Consider the following 18715-nt stretch of genomic DNA (forward strand, 5'->3'; position numbering starts at 1 on the left):
ATAAAGGCTCTGTATCAAGGCTCCGAACCTTCTCATTAGAGATCCTAATGTGTCCAAAGACTGGCAAGAAAAACTTAAAAAGGGAAACCAAAGTGTAATAACAGCCACTGTTAATTGTTCCACGTGACAATGACAGCGTGGCTGTTAATAGTACAATGTAGTTGTTACAGTAGAGTAGAGAGAAGTCACAAACTGACTTCAGTAATGTCGTGAAATTCCCTTTTGCTGAATAACAACTTATTATTGAATCAACATCAATAACCCTTGCACCTCTTTCACTTTATACTCACTTATATACACTGTATATACTATGCATTTCTTTTCATTTTCTTTATTATTTAATTTAATATGACCTGCTGTGCTATTGTATTGCATTGTATATATATTGTAACCTTGTTTGCTGCTGCTACAAACAAATTTCCCCCTGGGGATGAATAAAGTATCTATCTAACTATCTATACATCTATCTATCTATGAATGTAAATGGGCAATGCTTTGTAACAGTGGCACAATTAGTCAGTTACACAGTAAAATAAAGCTAAAGTTAGGTAATATTAACAAACATTACATTGGCTTCCTATATGTAACCTGAACAACTGGATTAACTTTCTGGCTCAGGGTTAGGGTTAACTGGGTTAACTGGGTTAACTTTCCTTTCTGCTATTGTGACCACAAGTGTGTTGAACTGAGACGATGTCATTTACTGCTAAACATTGAATTTGTCAGAGGAAATGCACATTTATTTCATGTTTTAAGTATAGCCTTGTTTGAATAATTATCGTTAAATCTGTAGGCCACTGACAAAATTCCTGTAGTACACTGTGAAGCAGTACATCAAGTTTTAGCAGTTTTGGCATCAGTGCCATGCATCGTGTTTCATACTTTATTAACTGCACAGCCCTCGTCTCCTCAAACACACACCTCCACCTAACAAGGTAAAGTTAGGTGCATTATGGTTCGCAGCTGTTGCAAAGAAGTTGTCAATGTGGTCCCAATGTCTGGATCAGAGAGAACGCTGGAGGTCCATTTCCTACATCTTATTAGAGTGGATTATTCAGTTCCTCAGCCATGCAGCCGTCAATCACACACCAAAGGGGGGGTCTGCTCCAGTGTGCACAGGAGCACTCTGATCCGAGGGGAGCCGGATATCTCTCCACGCCGACAGATCAAAGCCTGCCTGCCAACCGCCTCACACCCTCTCCTTCCACTTTTCACTCATCGGCTTTGGTGTGGAAGGGCATGTGTGGCGTGTGAACATGTGTATGTGTGTACGTGTGTGCGTGTGTGGTGAGGTGGTGTGTGGGGGGGAGGCTCCCCTTGCTCTTGAACCATGGTGGCCCTTGAGGTCCCCCAGCCAGGCGGGTGCAGTTGAACCCCTCTCTCCCTCCACCAGAGTGCTACTTTCTCTCCTCCCCTCCCTCTCCCCCTCCTCTCCCTCTCCCTAGTAGCTCTAATTACATTACATGTCCCATGTCATTTTAATTTGGCAACAAAAGGGGAGGCAAGCAGGCGAGGCCAGGGACTTGAGCCCTTAGAAGTGCTTATTAAGGTTCTGTCCTTCATTGTCAGATTCAAATTGTCCATTTCACATACAACCCCCATTAAGGCACAAGGAAGCAGCCTCACGCTGGGTGTTTCACCAAACCACCTCCACAAGCCGACACTGGAACATAGAGAAAATGGGGGGGGGGGGGGGGAATATAACAACTAAATGGGCGTCCTGGTGCTGTGTGGCTTGTGTTTGAGGTGGTTTTATGTGGTAGCGCAGTGTCTGCTAACTGTGAAAGGTGGTTTTGTACATGCTTAGATCATTAGTGGGGTGTCAGTCCCATTAGGCTTGTGGAAACCGTCACTGGCTACAATAAACAGATCTGCTGGCCGCATGCTCAGACTAGCAGGCGGCAGGCTCTCTCCGCCACAGTCCCGGGACAGGACCAATTCCTGGCCTATCTACGCTGTCCCCAACACACACACACACACACACACACACACACACACACACACACACACACACACACACACACACACACACACACACACACACACACACACACACACACACACACACACACACACACACACACACACACACACACACACACACACACACACACACACACACACACACACACACACACACACACACACACACACACACACACACACACACACACACACACACACACACACACACACACACACACACACACACACACACACACACACACACACACACACACACACACACACACACACAGCTTCTCAAATAAAGGAAATGCCTATTTGATTTTAACCAGTGCAGGAGGGATTTCAAGCAGCCCAACAGAAAAATATAAAGGCTGTTTTTATCCCAGTGCGGCCGTCTCACAGTTTGACAAATCATGGCATTTTTCTTTCCCACCATGGTAATTCGAAAAAAAAAACTCTGCGTTCCACCACACAAATTAATCCAAGAAAAGTGTCTCTAGTTACAAATTAGTAGCTGTTAAGAGGTTGGAAATTATTCTCTGCTGCACGACTCGCCATCTCATCTCTAAAAATAACTCCCATCTGCATTTCATCTGGAGTCGTCCTCAATTTACAGTTAAAAGAATCTGTAAATTCAGTTTATTGCCGTTGAATCGGAAAAGGAGCTCAGTTCTTGAGAGATTCAAGTGATATTATGGTGTGCACAGGCAACTTGACATGTTGAACAGACGGTCATCAGAATAGTTTTTTTCACCTTGCTGAATGTCCTTCATCTCCAAATGCAGGCTTGATAGGAGGATGCCGACTGCTTGTGAACGCTTCGCATCCAGCAGCTTGATAAACTGGAAAAAAAGAAAACAAATGGATTCATATTATATAAATATTATTATATTATATTCGTGGAATTCAGTGTAAAACCCACAGTCTGCATTTCAGTTAATACGGCTTAAGCTGATATATTCTTTTTAGGTTGACAGGATAGCGACTCTTTATTTAGAGGAGAACAACATCATTCATGTACATTAACACCACATTGTATGATTTTGGTTTCAAATGTCAAGTCATTTTTACTGTCAATAACTTTCAAATCTGATATGGTGTCTTATCTCTACTCCAAACCATAGCTCAGATTTCTTCACACCAATGTGTATCACCAATGCTATCATTCAAACAAAAGGCATAAAACAAACTGAGGAACAGATGGTGAACAAAAATTTAATTTCTGCGATGAGAGGCCGGGTGAAAATCACTTAGTCACTTCCCCCGTTCGTGGAAGCAGATGATAGACGATGAGCGCGACACAGAGCCTGGAGCACCAGTTAGTCTAAGCAGCCCTGGGGATCATCTGGGTCGACCCAAACGACCAGACTAATCAACACACATTGTCATAACCCATCATCGTGATGCAAACGACTGGGAAGTGCGGAGCATGCATACAAAGCCCGAGACACACTTTGTCAAGTTACATCAATGAGGGGAGCAAAGTCAAACAGAAAAGCACCTCCTCCAGTTTACCGAAGAACATGTGTGAGATATAATCAAAAAATATCAAGTCGCAGTGAAAGTACAAAGGCATAAGTGGCACCATAAAAGGACAGTCTAGAAGAGCAAGCTTTTATAACAAACTATAAATTCACAGGATTTTTATTTGTGCCTACACATGGTCACAATTACTAATGACTGAATTAGCCGTAAAGCCAGAGCGAGTTTTGGCAAGGTAAAGCCCTGCTCTAAAAGTTAATGTGTCAGGCTTCTTCATTAGGTATTATGGCGTTGTCGGCTACTGGGCTGTCCAATGGGAGCTGGAGAGCAGAAGCCTTAGAAGTGGGTATTGCATTACAGGGCGTTAGAGGGTGCCATGCTGCTTCCAGCTCTATTACCTGGATCACTGGGGATCTCCCACTCTGGGGGCTTTCCCAACACCTCTAATTAACCACTTTGGACGGGCCACACTAAAAGCAGGCCAGGAACCCTTCCCGCTCACTGTGGCTGCAGAACTCGCCAATTAGCCGAAACAGTTACGCTAATGAGAAAAGACAACTGATGCTGAATGCTTGGTATCAGACATGCAAACAGCTCGGGTAAGCAGAGGGAGCCGTGGGATGCTGATGCTGAGACAGGTAGACAGCAATAGTTACCGGCTCCCTCCTGTGGACAAAAAGGGAACTCAGAGGCTCTCGTTGGAGACTGCTGCGGACACTTGAATAACACAGACGGGTCAAAGGAAAGAGGAGAAGGGAGGAGGGAGAGAAAAAGCGAGCGGCCTAAGAAAATAAACCAAAAGATGGAGGGAGACACTGGCAGTATCAGCAGCTTGAGCTGAAGCAGGTGGCTGATGTTAGGCGAGGTGGGCAGGGTGATGCTGGTACAGAGCCGAGCAGATAGTTTACACAACCACGGCTGAGCAGCCAGCCTGCTCCGCCGTGACCGTCTGTCTGATTATCTGTCTGGAATCACCCGGGCAGATGTTAAAATAACAACTGGATCAAGACTTCGCATCAATAAGCACCTACGATACACTCATCAACCCCAGTCTCACCCAGCGGTGTTAATCTTACACCCACTCTCCCACGTCATAGCCAGAGCTTCAAATATGTCTTTAATAAACGCACTATGATTGCTCATAAGTCATCCCCATAAACCGGTTAAAGCTGCTGTTTGTTTAAGGAGATCCGCCATGTATAAACTTGATACGGGTTTGATTGATGTCGGTCGAGGAAATTGCTGTTTTTGTGTTTACGGATGTGCATATTTGCTCACGTACGAACTCAACAGCACATTCAGCTCGATTGATTTCCTCATCTTCATCCACCTCTCCCTCCCTTCTAATCCCTCAATCCAGAATGCACCGACATGCGCATCCTCCCCCACCTCTCCTATAGGTGCCCGGTCTTCATTGCCTCCTCTCGCCAGTGGAGCAGAGCCACATGCCTGCAATTATACACCTGGTCCAGTCTGGTCCGGTCTGGTGGGAGAGCTCTCTTCCATGTCATCTCCTCCGCTTTGATATGCTAATCATCAGAGAGAGAAGGGCTCGAGAGTAAACAAGAGCTTTGATTTTTCTATGGCACACATGATAAAGATTAACTTACTAATGTAGGCTTCGGCTGCATCCCCCGAGTTTCAACTTCTGGCTTGTGGAGTTGTTGGAAAGCGGGGAAGTGGCTCATATGCATAATGTACACACACATTCCATTCCCCCCCACTCATCTCCTCTCGCCACACACCGCCCCGGGCTGTGGTGTTAGCATGATCTGGCAACACTTTCTGGGCAAGTGCATAATGACTCGTGAGGACGTGCCGTCATCACACACACACGCGCGCGCACACGTGCCCACGCATGTTTCAGCACACGGACGCACGCACAGCGAAACGCACATAGAAGCAAACAAACAAGCTAATTGAAACACTCGGATTCAGTGGAGGCATCTCGCGTACAATGAGTGTCCACCGGTATTAGTGTTAGTCGCCCCAAACTCTCGCCTTGGCAGGTAACTCAAACTTAAGGGACTCATACTAAAAACACTCTCAAGAGACTAATTGAGAGCAAAAAAAGTGAATCCCATTCATTAAAGAGACTTGGTTAAAACAATGACTGACTGTTGATGAAGTTGTCGATGTCAGAAAATAAATCTGGAACCATTTTCAGAATTGATAAATCTTTTCAAAGTAATGTATTTAAGGAAAATGGAAAAAACAAATATTCTCTATTGTGCTTCTTATTCTATGATAGTGAATTGAATCAATTAGTATTTTGTATCGTTGGTCTGAAGCTTTATATTTCAAGATGTCAACAAGTGCTCTGGGCATAACATAGGAATACATTGCTTGGACAATGGCTATAATAGAGAGAAGAATAAGAAAAATCATCCAATAGGTCTTCACATTTTAGCCCCCATCCAGTCCACCTTTATGATCCAATCATCTTCACCTCAGTAACACCTAGTCTCCAACACTGCTCTCATCCCAGTCGCTCTCTTTCCCACTCGTTAACCAGCTGAACTTCTTGGAAGCCATTATCAGCTGATGATTCAGAGGATTTTTCCCTCAAATGATTTCTCTCCCTATAACTCAGAGTATAAACTTTCAAGGATAACAAATAAATAAATAATGAAGTAAACAATTTTTTATTGTGACAACCTTTCCAGCGAGTTGGACTCGTAAGCGGGCTGAAAGCAACCATGCCTTTCACACATTCACTTCCCCTCTTTAATCGTGGAGCTGGACTCTGAATGCTCTCGCTGACTCTAAACACTTCAGAATCAGAATCAGAACACAGACTGTTATATTAAATATTAGACTTCCGTCTCATCACAGTGCTGGGGACAAAATGTCTAAACATAGACATCAGCCACAGCCAGTGGACAATATCTATATTATATGGGTCCTTCTCTCAAATGAACATTTGTATTTGTTATTGTTATTTTGGACATGGCGTTTTTTGGATTGATAATAATTTGTGTTTTCATTAATGGGGTCAAACCTCTTACAGGCTGATGTCCAGACAGGAGACAGTTGGCAAGATTAGTGTCTGGATCTGAGTTGGATCAAATGTTGGACAGTTTGCCACTTTAGAGTGACCAGACTGAGAGGAGAGAGACACACACACACATACACACCCTCTGGAGCAGAGTGGAGCCTTAAGAAATTGATCAGAATAGGCGATGTGTATGGATTTAGGGGGGACAGTCTGGGGCATTGGCCGATTTTTAACTCCTTGGACGCCACAGTGAGGACCACGAGTCAGCCAGGCTGCTGACACGGCGCTGGCTGCAGCAGAGACGCAGAGTTGCAGCATTTGACAAGACATTAACAAGTGTGTCTTTGATGGTGGGGGGGTGACGGTAGATCAATCTGGCACAAAAGCACACCTTTGCTGACTTTTCTAAACTCGTTTAGTCTATAAAAACTCAACTTTGAGGCTTGCACTAGATCACCTTTTATTTCTCTCTTTAATTTAGGATTGAACATGGCAGCATTCAAAAAGTAGGAGGCCGCAGCAAGAGACAAAGTGCACAAGATATCCATCGTATGCCAAAAACAAAACAAGAAACAAGGAATTGTCCTTTCCACACAATCAACGTCAAGGAAAAACTAAGATAATGAGAAGTTGTAACCCAAACTGAGGAGGAGTGTGTGACTCACCTGCTTCGTTTTGGCTTTCTTCTCAAAGGTGTCGGACAGGGGCTTCTTCTTCGTCTGCAGCGTGGCCTTGGAGAAAAGATCCTCAAACTCATTGGCCCCGACAATGTTTGGCTCCTCCAGAGAACCCCACAGGGTGTTGTTGCTGGAAAATTAAGTGAAGTTTGAATTTGTGATTTATTTAACTTAACTCTAGGCATCTAAATTGAAACTCAGACTACAGAGTTTATTCATCCTGCCCACTGCTTTTCATTTTCCATTTCGCTGTCCGACACACACACACACACACACACACACACACACACACACACACACACACACACACACACACACACACACACACACACACACACACACACACACACACACACACACACACACACACACACACACACACACACACACACACACACACACACACACACACACACACACACACACACACACACACACACACACACACACACACACACACACACACACACACACACACACACACACACACACACACACACACACACACAGACTTGGCAGCAATTACTGACCATCTCAACTTTAAGAAGCACTGTTTATGAGGGAGGTGATAAAAAATAACAAAAGTTTTTAAGACAAGCTTGTTTCGGGAATAAAAGATCATTTCCAGCAAATGGACGAGGAGACGGGAGGCGACGATGTGTTTCAGAAGTTGCCGAGTAACATGGAATAAACAAACAGAGGCAGAATAGGAACAAGAAGTGTTTAAAGTCAAGAGGATGTTCAGGATTTAAGCACTCTGTTGCTGTTATCATCACATGTATATGCTTTCCTTCCTTCAGTATATTAATAAAACCGACATCAAAAAACGGTGACAAATAAAGGAATGACGACACCTATAATATGCTGTACGTGCATAACTACAGTTTTTTCTATTATCTTATTATCACACGTTGCAGGTCATTGTTTATCGACATTATGTCTCATGGCAGGTCCGTCTCTCCAAGTCGAAGCCCAGTGAGAGAGAGAACCTGGACACGGCCCACTGACACAAGCGCTGGCGGGCTTATCAGGACTTAAATATCAGAACAACTGCATTACCAGTGACTCAATTAGGGTTGAGTAAGTCCAATTTCTGCTTGCAGTTGGCCTCCTATTGCAGTGGTAAGAGTTTTCATCTGGGGCAGCCAAGAGTTTTCTGTTGAACACATAATGATACTGTCCCAAAATCCGCCTGTGATTTTGCACTCCTCTCTGAAAGACTTGGGAAAATAAGTCCAGCGAACAGCCGCCGATTCTTAACCCAACTGCGCAGGAAACTAGCTTGGAAAAGAAAATTACATCCAAACCAAGAACTATTTCCATGCAAGACAACTTTCTAATTGACCAGATCGTGACAATAATTGAGCTTGAATCCCCCTTAAAGCTCCGTTCCCTTTTTTCTTTATGCAGCTCCACGAGAACCCGCATCCTGCTCACAGTACTCTGAGTTTCGGCTCACATTCAGACACCTGGCACCATTTCAAACCGTACACTGCTCCCCCCTCATAACTCAGAACCTCACACCATTAACAGAGATCCCACAGCTGATCCAGCTATAGTTAAACATCTGACCCATTTAATGCCCCTTGACTTGGCTCTTTACGGTTAAATTTATAGATGACTTGAAACTGCTGCAGTGTAGTCAGTCCGTCCTCCAACGCTCGCCAGAACCAGAGAGAGTGAGAACCACAACCACGTTTCTCCCACTAATCCAGCCATGGAAATACAAGGCCGTAAACCTGGGAGCCTGGCACTAAGGCAACAACCACAGCCACAGTAAATGGGCTGGATAATCCACTTACAATTACAGAGTATCTCAATAGGGCCAGTAGACGAGTGTGTGCACCAGCCGTATCTTTAATATCTCTTTGAACACGAGTGTTCAGGGCCAAACTAAGACTGCATTAGACCAGTGCCAATGACGCCCAGAGCTTCATTAGCTCGGGGATAACAACTTTTAAACTTCACTTTGATGACATTCTGCAGTAATCCACCAAACAATCATTGATTAAAATCAGGTTATTTTATCAGTTATCACGGTAATATATAATAAATACAAATACAAACTGAAGTTATTCAAGGCCTTGACCTTCTGTAGCCGTCGGTTTAAATTAGTTCAGGGAAAAGAAATGCAAGTGTGAGAAGCCATGCTATGATTTTTGTGAGCTACTAATGATTTAATCACTGCAATTTAAAAGGATATCAATGACAATTTGAGTTGTATTTTTGTAGTTTTGGCGCTAATTTTTTAAATATAAATAAACTTATAATATGACGTACACCAGCAACATATCTACAATGGGGCGTGCCAGGTCAGATAATTAGAGGGTATAAACAAGTCAATAGTTTCACAACTACACAACTTCTATTGTTGGTAAATATCAAAGTGTGGACCACTGAAATGTGGACAATTACCCCTTATTTCACAGAAAAGATGTGTGCACACAACTATGGTAATTAGGGTAGGTCAAAGTTGAACCAGGAAGTCAGTTTGTAAACTGAGATAGACCTTTACAACGGACAGTGTGGACAATAATTCTACCTTTTGCCTTTGATTTCTCCTCAACTCTGAGTATAATGTTATTATTACAATCTGAAATGATGGCTAAAACACTGAACATATGAGCCAAGCTGTAATCAAACACAAATATTCGTTCAGAGCAATATGAGGGAATTTAAACAATGTTACACATACTTGTCGTCCTCTATCTGTATCCTGGTCCAGTACAGAGGCTTCATGGGACAGGCAGGCTCAATGGCACCTTTCCGTGGGGCCTTCTCCACCTTCTGGACGAAACTGAAGCCCCCCATAGGGGGAGGAGGTGGCGGCCCTCCACCTGGAGGAGGGGGAGGAGGAGGAGGAGGTGGACCCGATCCAGGTAGGCCAGGAGGTGGCGGGGGAGGTGGTGGTGGGGGTGGTGGACCACAACCAGGGAGTGGAGGTGGTGGAGGGGGTGGTGGCGGTCCTCCAGTGTTGCCGGGCAAAGGGGGAGGAGGAGGAGGAGGAGGAGGAGGTGGTGGCGGCGGTGCTCCAGTGGTGCCTGGCAAAGGGGGAGGAGGAGGAGGTCCGAAGAGGCCTGGTGGGAGAGGGGGAGGAGGTGGCGGAGGTGGGGGTGGTCCAGAAGGGCCAGCTTTTAGATTTAGTCCGATGGAGTCCAGGTTGAGTTTTTTTGGCACGTTCTGGATGGGGCTTTGAGCAGGCCAGTCACCGTCCCTCTCGGGGCTCTTTATGAAGGTCTCCCTGTCCGTCTGGATACTCACGGTGCGGAAGGTCTTGTGTGTCAGGTCATCTGATGTGGACACAGCCACGTCGCGGAGCTCGCCACGCTCCTGACCTGCATTGTACCCCTTGTCTCTTTGCATCTTAGCAATGAGTCCTTCCAGGTGCGATACTGAGACAGCATGCTCACCTCGCAGTTGGAAGATTTGTAGCTCAAAATCAGACTGTTAGGAACAAGAGACAAAAGCCAGAGACAAAACAAATGCAGAGTATCAGAATCTTCCCTCACTTTCCATCCCAAAACAATCTTACCAAAGCAAAGTATTGATTTGATACAGAAAATAAATTGTTCTGCAATAAATCTTGCTCATGTTCCTTATTAACTTGTGTCCGTTTAGAATTAGCATTAGGCACGTTCCTACTCTCTCTCCACTGCGGTACATGTTTCTCAGTGTCAGCATCAGTCCTTTAAAAGTTCCACGTCAAATTAAAGGCTTTGAGACAGGCTGAGAAACCAACTCTGAGGTCAGACTTTTCAAAGAAACAGCCCAGAAATCTATTCATCAGTGGTATGAATGATGCAACACAACCACAGCTATGTTCTTTTGGTTTTCCAAAGGGAATTCAATAAGTTTGACTCTTGATTATGTTGACGGACAAAAGAAAAACACCTGTGAAGCACTGTTCTTAACCTCTCCTTTTGACGAAGGATACAGTTGCTTTGAATTAGGAATGAGCAGTCATATTGGAGACAAACTATGGATGACATCTCTGGATGTGTGTTTGGAAGATATTTGGAAGTAAAAATTATATATAATTTTTGGATCTTTTGGATTTTCTTTAATCGACAGTGCAGTTTTAACTCAACGTGTTTTGTAAGATTTTGCCTATATTTTATGTCACATAAATAATTAACTTTATGTACTTTTTGTACAAAGTTGCTAAAGGTCTCATTGAAAGTCATATATCAAGCCATTAAGTCATTAGGAACACATAGTTCATTAATTCAAAAAGTTGTATGTGTTAGTTTACTCCCTTCAGGCTCTTTCTTTGGTTATTATTCCTCATCTGTGCCTCATTTGAGAACATATACAATATTTTGAAGGCACACTACATTTTTGTAACAGTTTGATACATTTTCAATTACTTTAACACTTTAAATATGTATAATTTAATGGACAGGTTGACAACAATTTACATTCAAGAATGTCCAACACAATACTGGGCAACTTAAAAATCGTTGACATCCTAAAGCTTCTATTGCTGCAAGTACATGTTCAGCACCAGTCGGCTGCACTGGAGCATTTCATACTTACTTAGTGCCACCTTGTGTTCAGGAGAGTCAACTGCCGTGTCAGGCTAGATATTACATAGTGCCTGATAAATGTAACTTAAAGTGCTGTTCATGTATGTGTCACACACATGAATTATTGTTACAAATGTATAACTAGACTTTATTTCACAAAGCCCAAATGTTAGTTGGTTTCCATTTAACATTTGTAATGACTTCCTTCCTTAACTTAAACTAGTCTGCCCACAGAGACCCACGCCTGGGCTTGTTTTCTCCAATATGTTATACGTGTTCAGTGTCAGTGTTCATAAAATGTCCGCAAGTCATTTGATAACTTACATGCATCCTCTCCAGATCTTCCTTGCATTCCCTCTTTAGCTGCAAGAGGGCAGCTTGGTGCTCTGAAAGGAGGCAGAACAAGGAGACAAATATACTCAATTTGTAAATCACAGCTCATTTTCTTAATTATTCATGAATTGAACAGGGTTTAAATTGAGGTTTTCTTGAGCTACTGGCTAAAAGATTGTTATGGCAAATCATTATCAAGCTAATCTGCAAGACAAGGGATAAACCAAAATGACCTGCTGGTTATTGGTAAGATTCAACAGAAGGGTGGGTCACTTTCAATCTAAAGTGCCAAATCTACAACCCAACCAACCAGTTTTAAATGACACTGCTGCCTCAAATGAAAGCACAGACAAAACAACATGAACACAAAACACAAGAAATGCTGATCTGTTGGTTCTAATATGAGCATGAAAGGGAAAAGATCACCCACAACATACTTCTCCTAACGTTTAGGAGAATTATGGATATAGGACCTAAACCCCATGATAATACAGTAGGATTTAGAAACATAAACAACTACAATAGACACCAAACAATACAGAGCAACCTCGTCAGTTCAAAAAACATTTTGTACTTAAGCGTATTGTGATGTTTCATCACCCCCTGGGTCAACAAGCACCCAGGACAAGGGACAACGATCCATTAGGAATAGTTGACAGCTGGGAATCGTAATAGGTAATCAAAACCCACCCTCTCACTCCCAGAAAGACAAAGAAGCCGAGGACACACAGACTGACATTTTCTACTGCGAAGTTGGTGATGAAGTGCAATTTTACACCTTATTATATTTCGTGTGACTTGGTATCCTTAACTACAGAGTTGCACAGTATACACCAGCGTCTCGTCTATTTTTTGCCTGAGTTTGGGGCTCATTTTTACACTTCTAAGTCATTATTCCAATTTATAATAAAGAATAAAATCCCCAGCATTGACTAACTAGTCAATGAATCAAATCAGGCTGATCATGAAAATCAATTAAATATACTGCAACTCCACTTAATAGTAAATTATTTGCACTGCGATCTAAGGCCCTGAGTGTGTGCTAAATAACAGACAAGTGTCTTTAAGAAATGCATATGATAGGAATGTGTTGGTGTATCTATATGGCCCACACAGGACTTTTGCTCTGCTTCTGAACGTCCACACACTATTCTCTTATACAAGAGCAAAGCTCGACCGTAGAACACCAATCAACAAAATAATCCGAGGTTGCTCGTCTTAATCTATTCTCTGGGATGAAGCTGCACAGAACACCCAACAGCTGCTTCACTGCTGCAGCTACGCACTATACACGTTTAGTTCAACACAATTTCACATGTACCCAGAAGGTGAAAGAAAAGCTTTTTACTTTGTAATTTAATCGAAGGGCCAAACATGGCATGCTGCCCAGAGTATACTTGATTAAATGTTTTTACCTCGAACACCCACACATGTGATCCTGTGGTGTGACGAAACAGCAACCACACAAACAGAATTAAGGTGTAGACACAGCCTCACTGTGTTCTTAATTAAATGGATTTAAAGAAGGTGTTCCACCCTGTTGACGATATTTAGCTAGCTCTACATGACTTTAGGGTTTTAGATAAAGTGGGATTGCTCAAAGGCGTGACTATTGTTTCAGTGTTAACAAAAAATCTATTCAAAAATACTCTGATTTACATACTCTTATCCAGAAAGTCAATCAACATGAGGTTTGTCAGTGTACGTATGAACGGCGTGATGCTCCGTCAGCATTCCTGGTCCTTAGATGTAAAGACAGACTACCGTGTCTATGGAAGCTTGAGGTTCTTACCTGCCTCGGTGTATTTGAGCCCCACCTTCTCTTCTTCATCTTTGGGTTTGGGTGGTGGCCACACAGCCTGAAGACGCCCCGGGGTCCGGTCCTCACTGTCAGTAGGGGACGTGAGCTCCGTCTGTGGGGAGAAAATACATGCATAAGCAATTGGCACTGGCAATGCAATTATACAGCAACAATCTGCCTTGTGCAACTTAAAATTCCAATAACGAACAAAATATGAAAAATAATTGTGATTTTATACATTAACTTCTGCGGCACTGTTAGGTTCCTTTCCAGGGGATTTGAAGGATCTCTCAAAAATAGCCCTCAGGTTTTCCTTGTCATTCTTGTTTTTCTTTTTCACTGCTTCCAGATCCACGACTCCTGTTTTTTCCTTTTTGACAGTTTTGGGGCCGAGGATGTTCCTGAAGGTTTCATAGGCCAGGTCTGAGGTGTTCTTTCTCTCCTGTGGGGATGTGGGGGTTTCTGGGCTTAGAAGAACCTCTTCTCCATTCTCAGACTCTTTTCTGCGGTGTTCAGGATCACCATCCTGCCCGACGTCTGACCTTTTGGTCTCATCGTGGTTGACTAGGTTGAGCAGCTGACTGAGATGTCCCATTACAGTGCTTTTAGTTTCCGCAATAGGTTTAGGCTCCGCCGGTTTTTTGGCTGGGGAGGTGGCCGTCTTCTGCTCGGGGATGAGCTTGGCTTTGTTTACCGTCTTCTTCAGGCTGAGCAGGGCCAGGTCAGCATCCTTCTCGCTCTGCTTGATCTCTGACACGGTCTCCCTGTCATTCCCAGACGCTCCTTTCTTCAGCACCCGCAACCCACTGAAGAGAGCCGGCATCTGGAAGAAAGGGGGGGAGGAGAGCGTCCCCCTTGATGGGGATGAGGTGGAGGAGGGTGTAGTGGACGGGGATGAAGTGGAGGAGGGTGCAGTGGACAGGGATGAGATGGAGGACGGTGCTGTGGACGGGGATGAGGATGAGGTAGAGGAGGGTGCTGTGGACAGGGATGAGGTGGAGGAGGGTGCAGTGGACGGGGATGAGATGGAGGAGGGTGCAGTGGACGGTGATGAGGTGGAGGACGGTGCTGTGGACATGGATGAGGTGGAGGACGGTGCTGTGGACGGGGATGAGGATGAGTTGGGGAAGGGTGCGGTGGATGGCGATGAAGTTGAGGTGGGCGCAGTGGATGAAGCTGGAGGTGGTGAATCTTTTTCTAGTGTCTTTAAATAAGTTGTGATCTGTGAGGAAGGACTGTTACTTGGCTGGATGTCCCCTGGAGACTCTTCAGGAGCAGATGACAGCGGCATGGGGTTTTTAGTCCCTGTAGGGTGACTTGTGATACCACCAGAGGCCGACTGCTCCTCTGGACTGGAGACTGAAACTTCAGGAGTCTTGGGGCCGGAGGGAACAGAGAAGGACACCTGGCTGGAGAGAGGTTCCTTAGCCCCCTCCTCAGCTTGAACCCTTAGCGCATGTGTCTCCTCCCTCTGTGTATTATCTAAATACTTCTTTAGAGGAGAGGCTGTGGCAGAATTATGATCAGAGGCCAAATCCAGATGTTGAGAGATGATGGAAGAAACAGGCAGATAACCATCTATTCCAGCCAACTCTTCGCCTTTATCTGTTCCTACATCCTCTTTACTATTCTCTCCTGCACCAGATGTTTCTACATCCAAATACGCTGTGGTGGTGCTCTTCTCGAGACTGCTGCCACCTGCCTGTTTGGACACTAAAGAGGCCAAAAATGTACTAGTGTTAGATCTGTTGACAAACCTGTCTGAATATAGAATAGCTTCTATGCGGGATCTCTCCGTAAATTTGTGTGTTCTGAACACAGGCACTTGATACTCAGCCTCATCTTTTATCTCATCTCCATCACCATGCTCCATTGTATTAGTATCCTCCTCCTCCTCCTCCTCCTCCTCAGGTAGGGTGGGCTTCGACAGACTAGCACTGCTGTGGGCCGCCTCCTCGTCTTCATTTTCCTCATTGTCAATATATGTTTCCACCCGAGTGACCTGGACCAGATCTAGATCAACCAAGGCTCCAACTGCAGTTTTAACTTGGTCATCAGACCCCTTGCAGGTTTCCAATGATTCAGCACTCTGACCTGTGTTCACATTATCCTGATGCACATCTTCACTCCCTTGGAGATTGTTTTCACTGTTAGTAGTTTGATCGCCTTCAGGTAGACCATTGTCCTCATCTGACAGCTCCTTGAAAGACGTCAGCACGGCCGACTCGCTGTCTGAGGAGGCTTGTCTTTCTCGGCTGAAGATGCTGCTGAAGACATTCAGGAGGGAACTGGTGGGCTGCTTCCCCAGTCCCTCTGAGTTATTATTCAAACTGTCCATTTTTTGCTCAAAGCGCCACACCAACTGAGAGTAAAAACCAAAACAGGTAGCTCTGGCAAAGTGTCCATTCAAAACGTATCAACGGTCAACACCTCCAGTTATCCAAGTGGCTCCTATTCCACCTCTACCGCTGTATGGGAAAAAAAGGCCTTTGTATGGACAAATCTCTCCAGCTCCTCTTACCACTATGCTGTATTCCCGTTTAGTGAAAAGCAAACAGGTTCCACGTAGTAGACTTTCATAATCTCACATTGAGTCTACTACTGACTGTATGTTGTGAGCAGTAACGCTCAGTCTCCCTTGTGCCAATAAGATTTCCCATGACGCTGCAAGTGAAGTCAAGCTGTTGAGTGGCTGGAAGCATGTCCTGCTGTAATCTTCCTGGGAGAGCAGGAGAGCATAGTTCACCTGCCTTTCACACAAGCATTCCCGACTCTTCCGGCAAGTTGAGTCGCAGTACCCATAAAGTTGTGGGTTATCCTTCTCTATGTGCCGGTATACACACACTGCCGTCCATGACTAAGCTGTTCTTGTAGTCTCTGTCTCCTTTAGCTTGTTTCTCACTTCACAGAAAAGCCCTGTGTGCTGTTGTGTGAGAAGAAAAAAAAAAACCCTCTACAGGTTGCGAAAAGAATGTGTCTCACTGGTCTACCCAGTCTGGGGACGCCTCCCTTCAGGTTCCTCCCTCCCTGGGAGGGGACCTGCAGATCGTAGCACTACAGGTGTCTGATTACGGCTCACTTCCTTAAAATGGCTGCCAGAGTACAGAGTGAACAGTCAGTCTGTGTGGTCAGGTGGAGAGCTGCTGAGGTCCATTATCCCAGCATTGCACCATTAAGCAGTGAGCTATTGCAATGTGGGGCTTAAGATGGGGTGATTAGCCAGCCTTGCCTTGGCCAGCTTGAGCTAACGTGCTAAGAGGCTATCATGTGTGATTAGCAGCTCATGAACAACCAAACAGAAAACAGTTAGGTAAAAAACAACAAAAGACATGTTGAATCACTTACCATATGAGTCTCTATCTACTGAAGGACACGTGTCTTCTACAGAGAAAAAGCTGTAAAAGGTGTGCAAGCTAACGTTAGCGTAAGTTTAGTAGGTAATACAATCTGTGTGGGAAAACTAACACATTTATATGAGAAAATAAAATGCATGGAAAATTCAGACTATGGTTGCCCTTAGCAACAAAACCTCCATGAACGGATCCTTTTAGACTGCCTGATGGTGTAAACATAGTTGGAGCTAAAAAGGTGTTCTAAATGTACTAAGGGCCACATTTATACAGTGTGCATTTCAAATGTTTGTATTCAAGTAAAACTACTTCACTAAATGAAACATTTAAATAATGTCTTGCTCTGAAAAATAAATAATTAGTTATGATGCTATAAGAAACACAACTGAAAGAGAAATCTGAGAAATAAAAAATATTTAAGTTTCAAAATAGTGAACATGGAACCAGCAACAAAACTGCATGCATTTTTTAAATTATTGTTTACAATATACATCTAAACAAAATAAAAGAAACTTCACTTGTAATTGCATTTTTCTAGTAATGCAGTTTATTTTCCCCCTCGCCACACATAGAAAGGGGACTTGTTTGGCCAAGGAATTAAGTTATGTAATAGGAACGGTATTTCATACACTCAAATCTCCCACAGAGGTTTTATTAGAAAGAGGCACAACTGATCATCAGGACTGTGATGTTAACGCAGATCTGAATGAAATAATTTATTTACAAGTTACAGATCATGCCAACACAACAAACTATCAAGTCTAACAAACTATCAAGTCTAACCAACATAATTGGATTGTGCGTCACAACCTTTTGTGTTCAGCTGTGTTCAACCCACTGAACATGAGGTGTGTCTTTCTAATGACATGAAAATGGATGACAGTGACAATGAAGTATGCGAGTTGGCTGTCATTTTAACAGAGTGTCTCATCCTGTACAGCATGGCTGTCATACTGGTATGTTAACTGGTATTTACAAAACAATGCGTGCCTTGTGTTGACACACTACCCGCCTAAAACCACACCCAGGTAATCCGTCTCATCTGCCAAAGGAATTAATGACCTTTGCCAAACAACATCATGAAATTTGGAAAGACTTGGAAATAGTTCACATAATGCTATCAATGATATATTTAGATGAGCATTTTGACAGTTCTTAAATTATACTACGTATTTGCATACTTACAAAACCTGGAAAACAAACAACGCAGTGTTTGCTGCAGGCTTTCTTTTTTTGTTGCTGAAGACACACATAGTGTACAGTAGGATTACATTAGTCACATGCTCTGAGGCAAGCAAATTATCCTGTGTTGCAACTTCCACTCAGTAACAAATAGAAATCACACTAATTACTCCTAATAGCCGAAACCTTTCAAAATAAGGTGAACGATTTTTCAGATAATGCAACAAAGGAAGGAGAGCTTTTCCTGTCTCTGCTCTGTACGGAAAAGGTTTGAGTGGAGTGATCTCGTACAGTTTTGGTTTATGACCACGTTCTACAGATTAGAATCCGTGACCTGTTAATCCATTTCTAAGAATTTAATCAGGTGGTTAAATGCCCCAGTAGAGAGAAATCCCTTT

At 43.7% G+C, this 18715-nt stretch overlaps 1 protein-coding gene across 2 annotated transcripts in view; it reads right to left on the bottom strand.

Annotated features, from left to right (window-relative positions):
- The window catches only part of LOC117751669 (formin-like), a 36740-nt gene extending 20032 nt beyond the window's left edge, over window positions 1-16708 (bottom strand). For both annotated transcript variants that reach the window (XM_034563615.1, XM_034563616.1), the window contains exons 1-6: window positions 14024-16708; window positions 13777-13897; window positions 11976-12037; window positions 9821-10569; window positions 7114-7255; window positions 2723-2810 (exon numbers count right to left, since the gene is read on the bottom strand). In XM_034563615.1, the coding sequence (XP_034419506.1) occupies window positions 2723-2810; window positions 7114-7255; window positions 9821-10569; window positions 11976-12037; window positions 13777-13897; window positions 14024-16123 (3262 nt within the window). In that variant the 5' untranslated portion in view covers window positions 16124-16708. The remainder of the gene's footprint in view (window positions 1-2722; window positions 2811-7113; window positions 7256-9820; window positions 10570-11975; window positions 12038-13776; window positions 13898-14023) is intronic.
- Window positions 16709-18715: the final 2007 nt, after the last annotated feature.

This window comes from Cyclopterus lumpus, chromosome 22, assembly GCF_009769545.1.
Source record: "Cyclopterus lumpus isolate fCycLum1 chromosome 22, fCycLum1.pri, whole genome shotgun sequence".
Taxonomy (NCBI): Eukaryota; Metazoa; Chordata; class Actinopteri; order Perciformes; family Cyclopteridae; genus Cyclopterus; species Cyclopterus lumpus.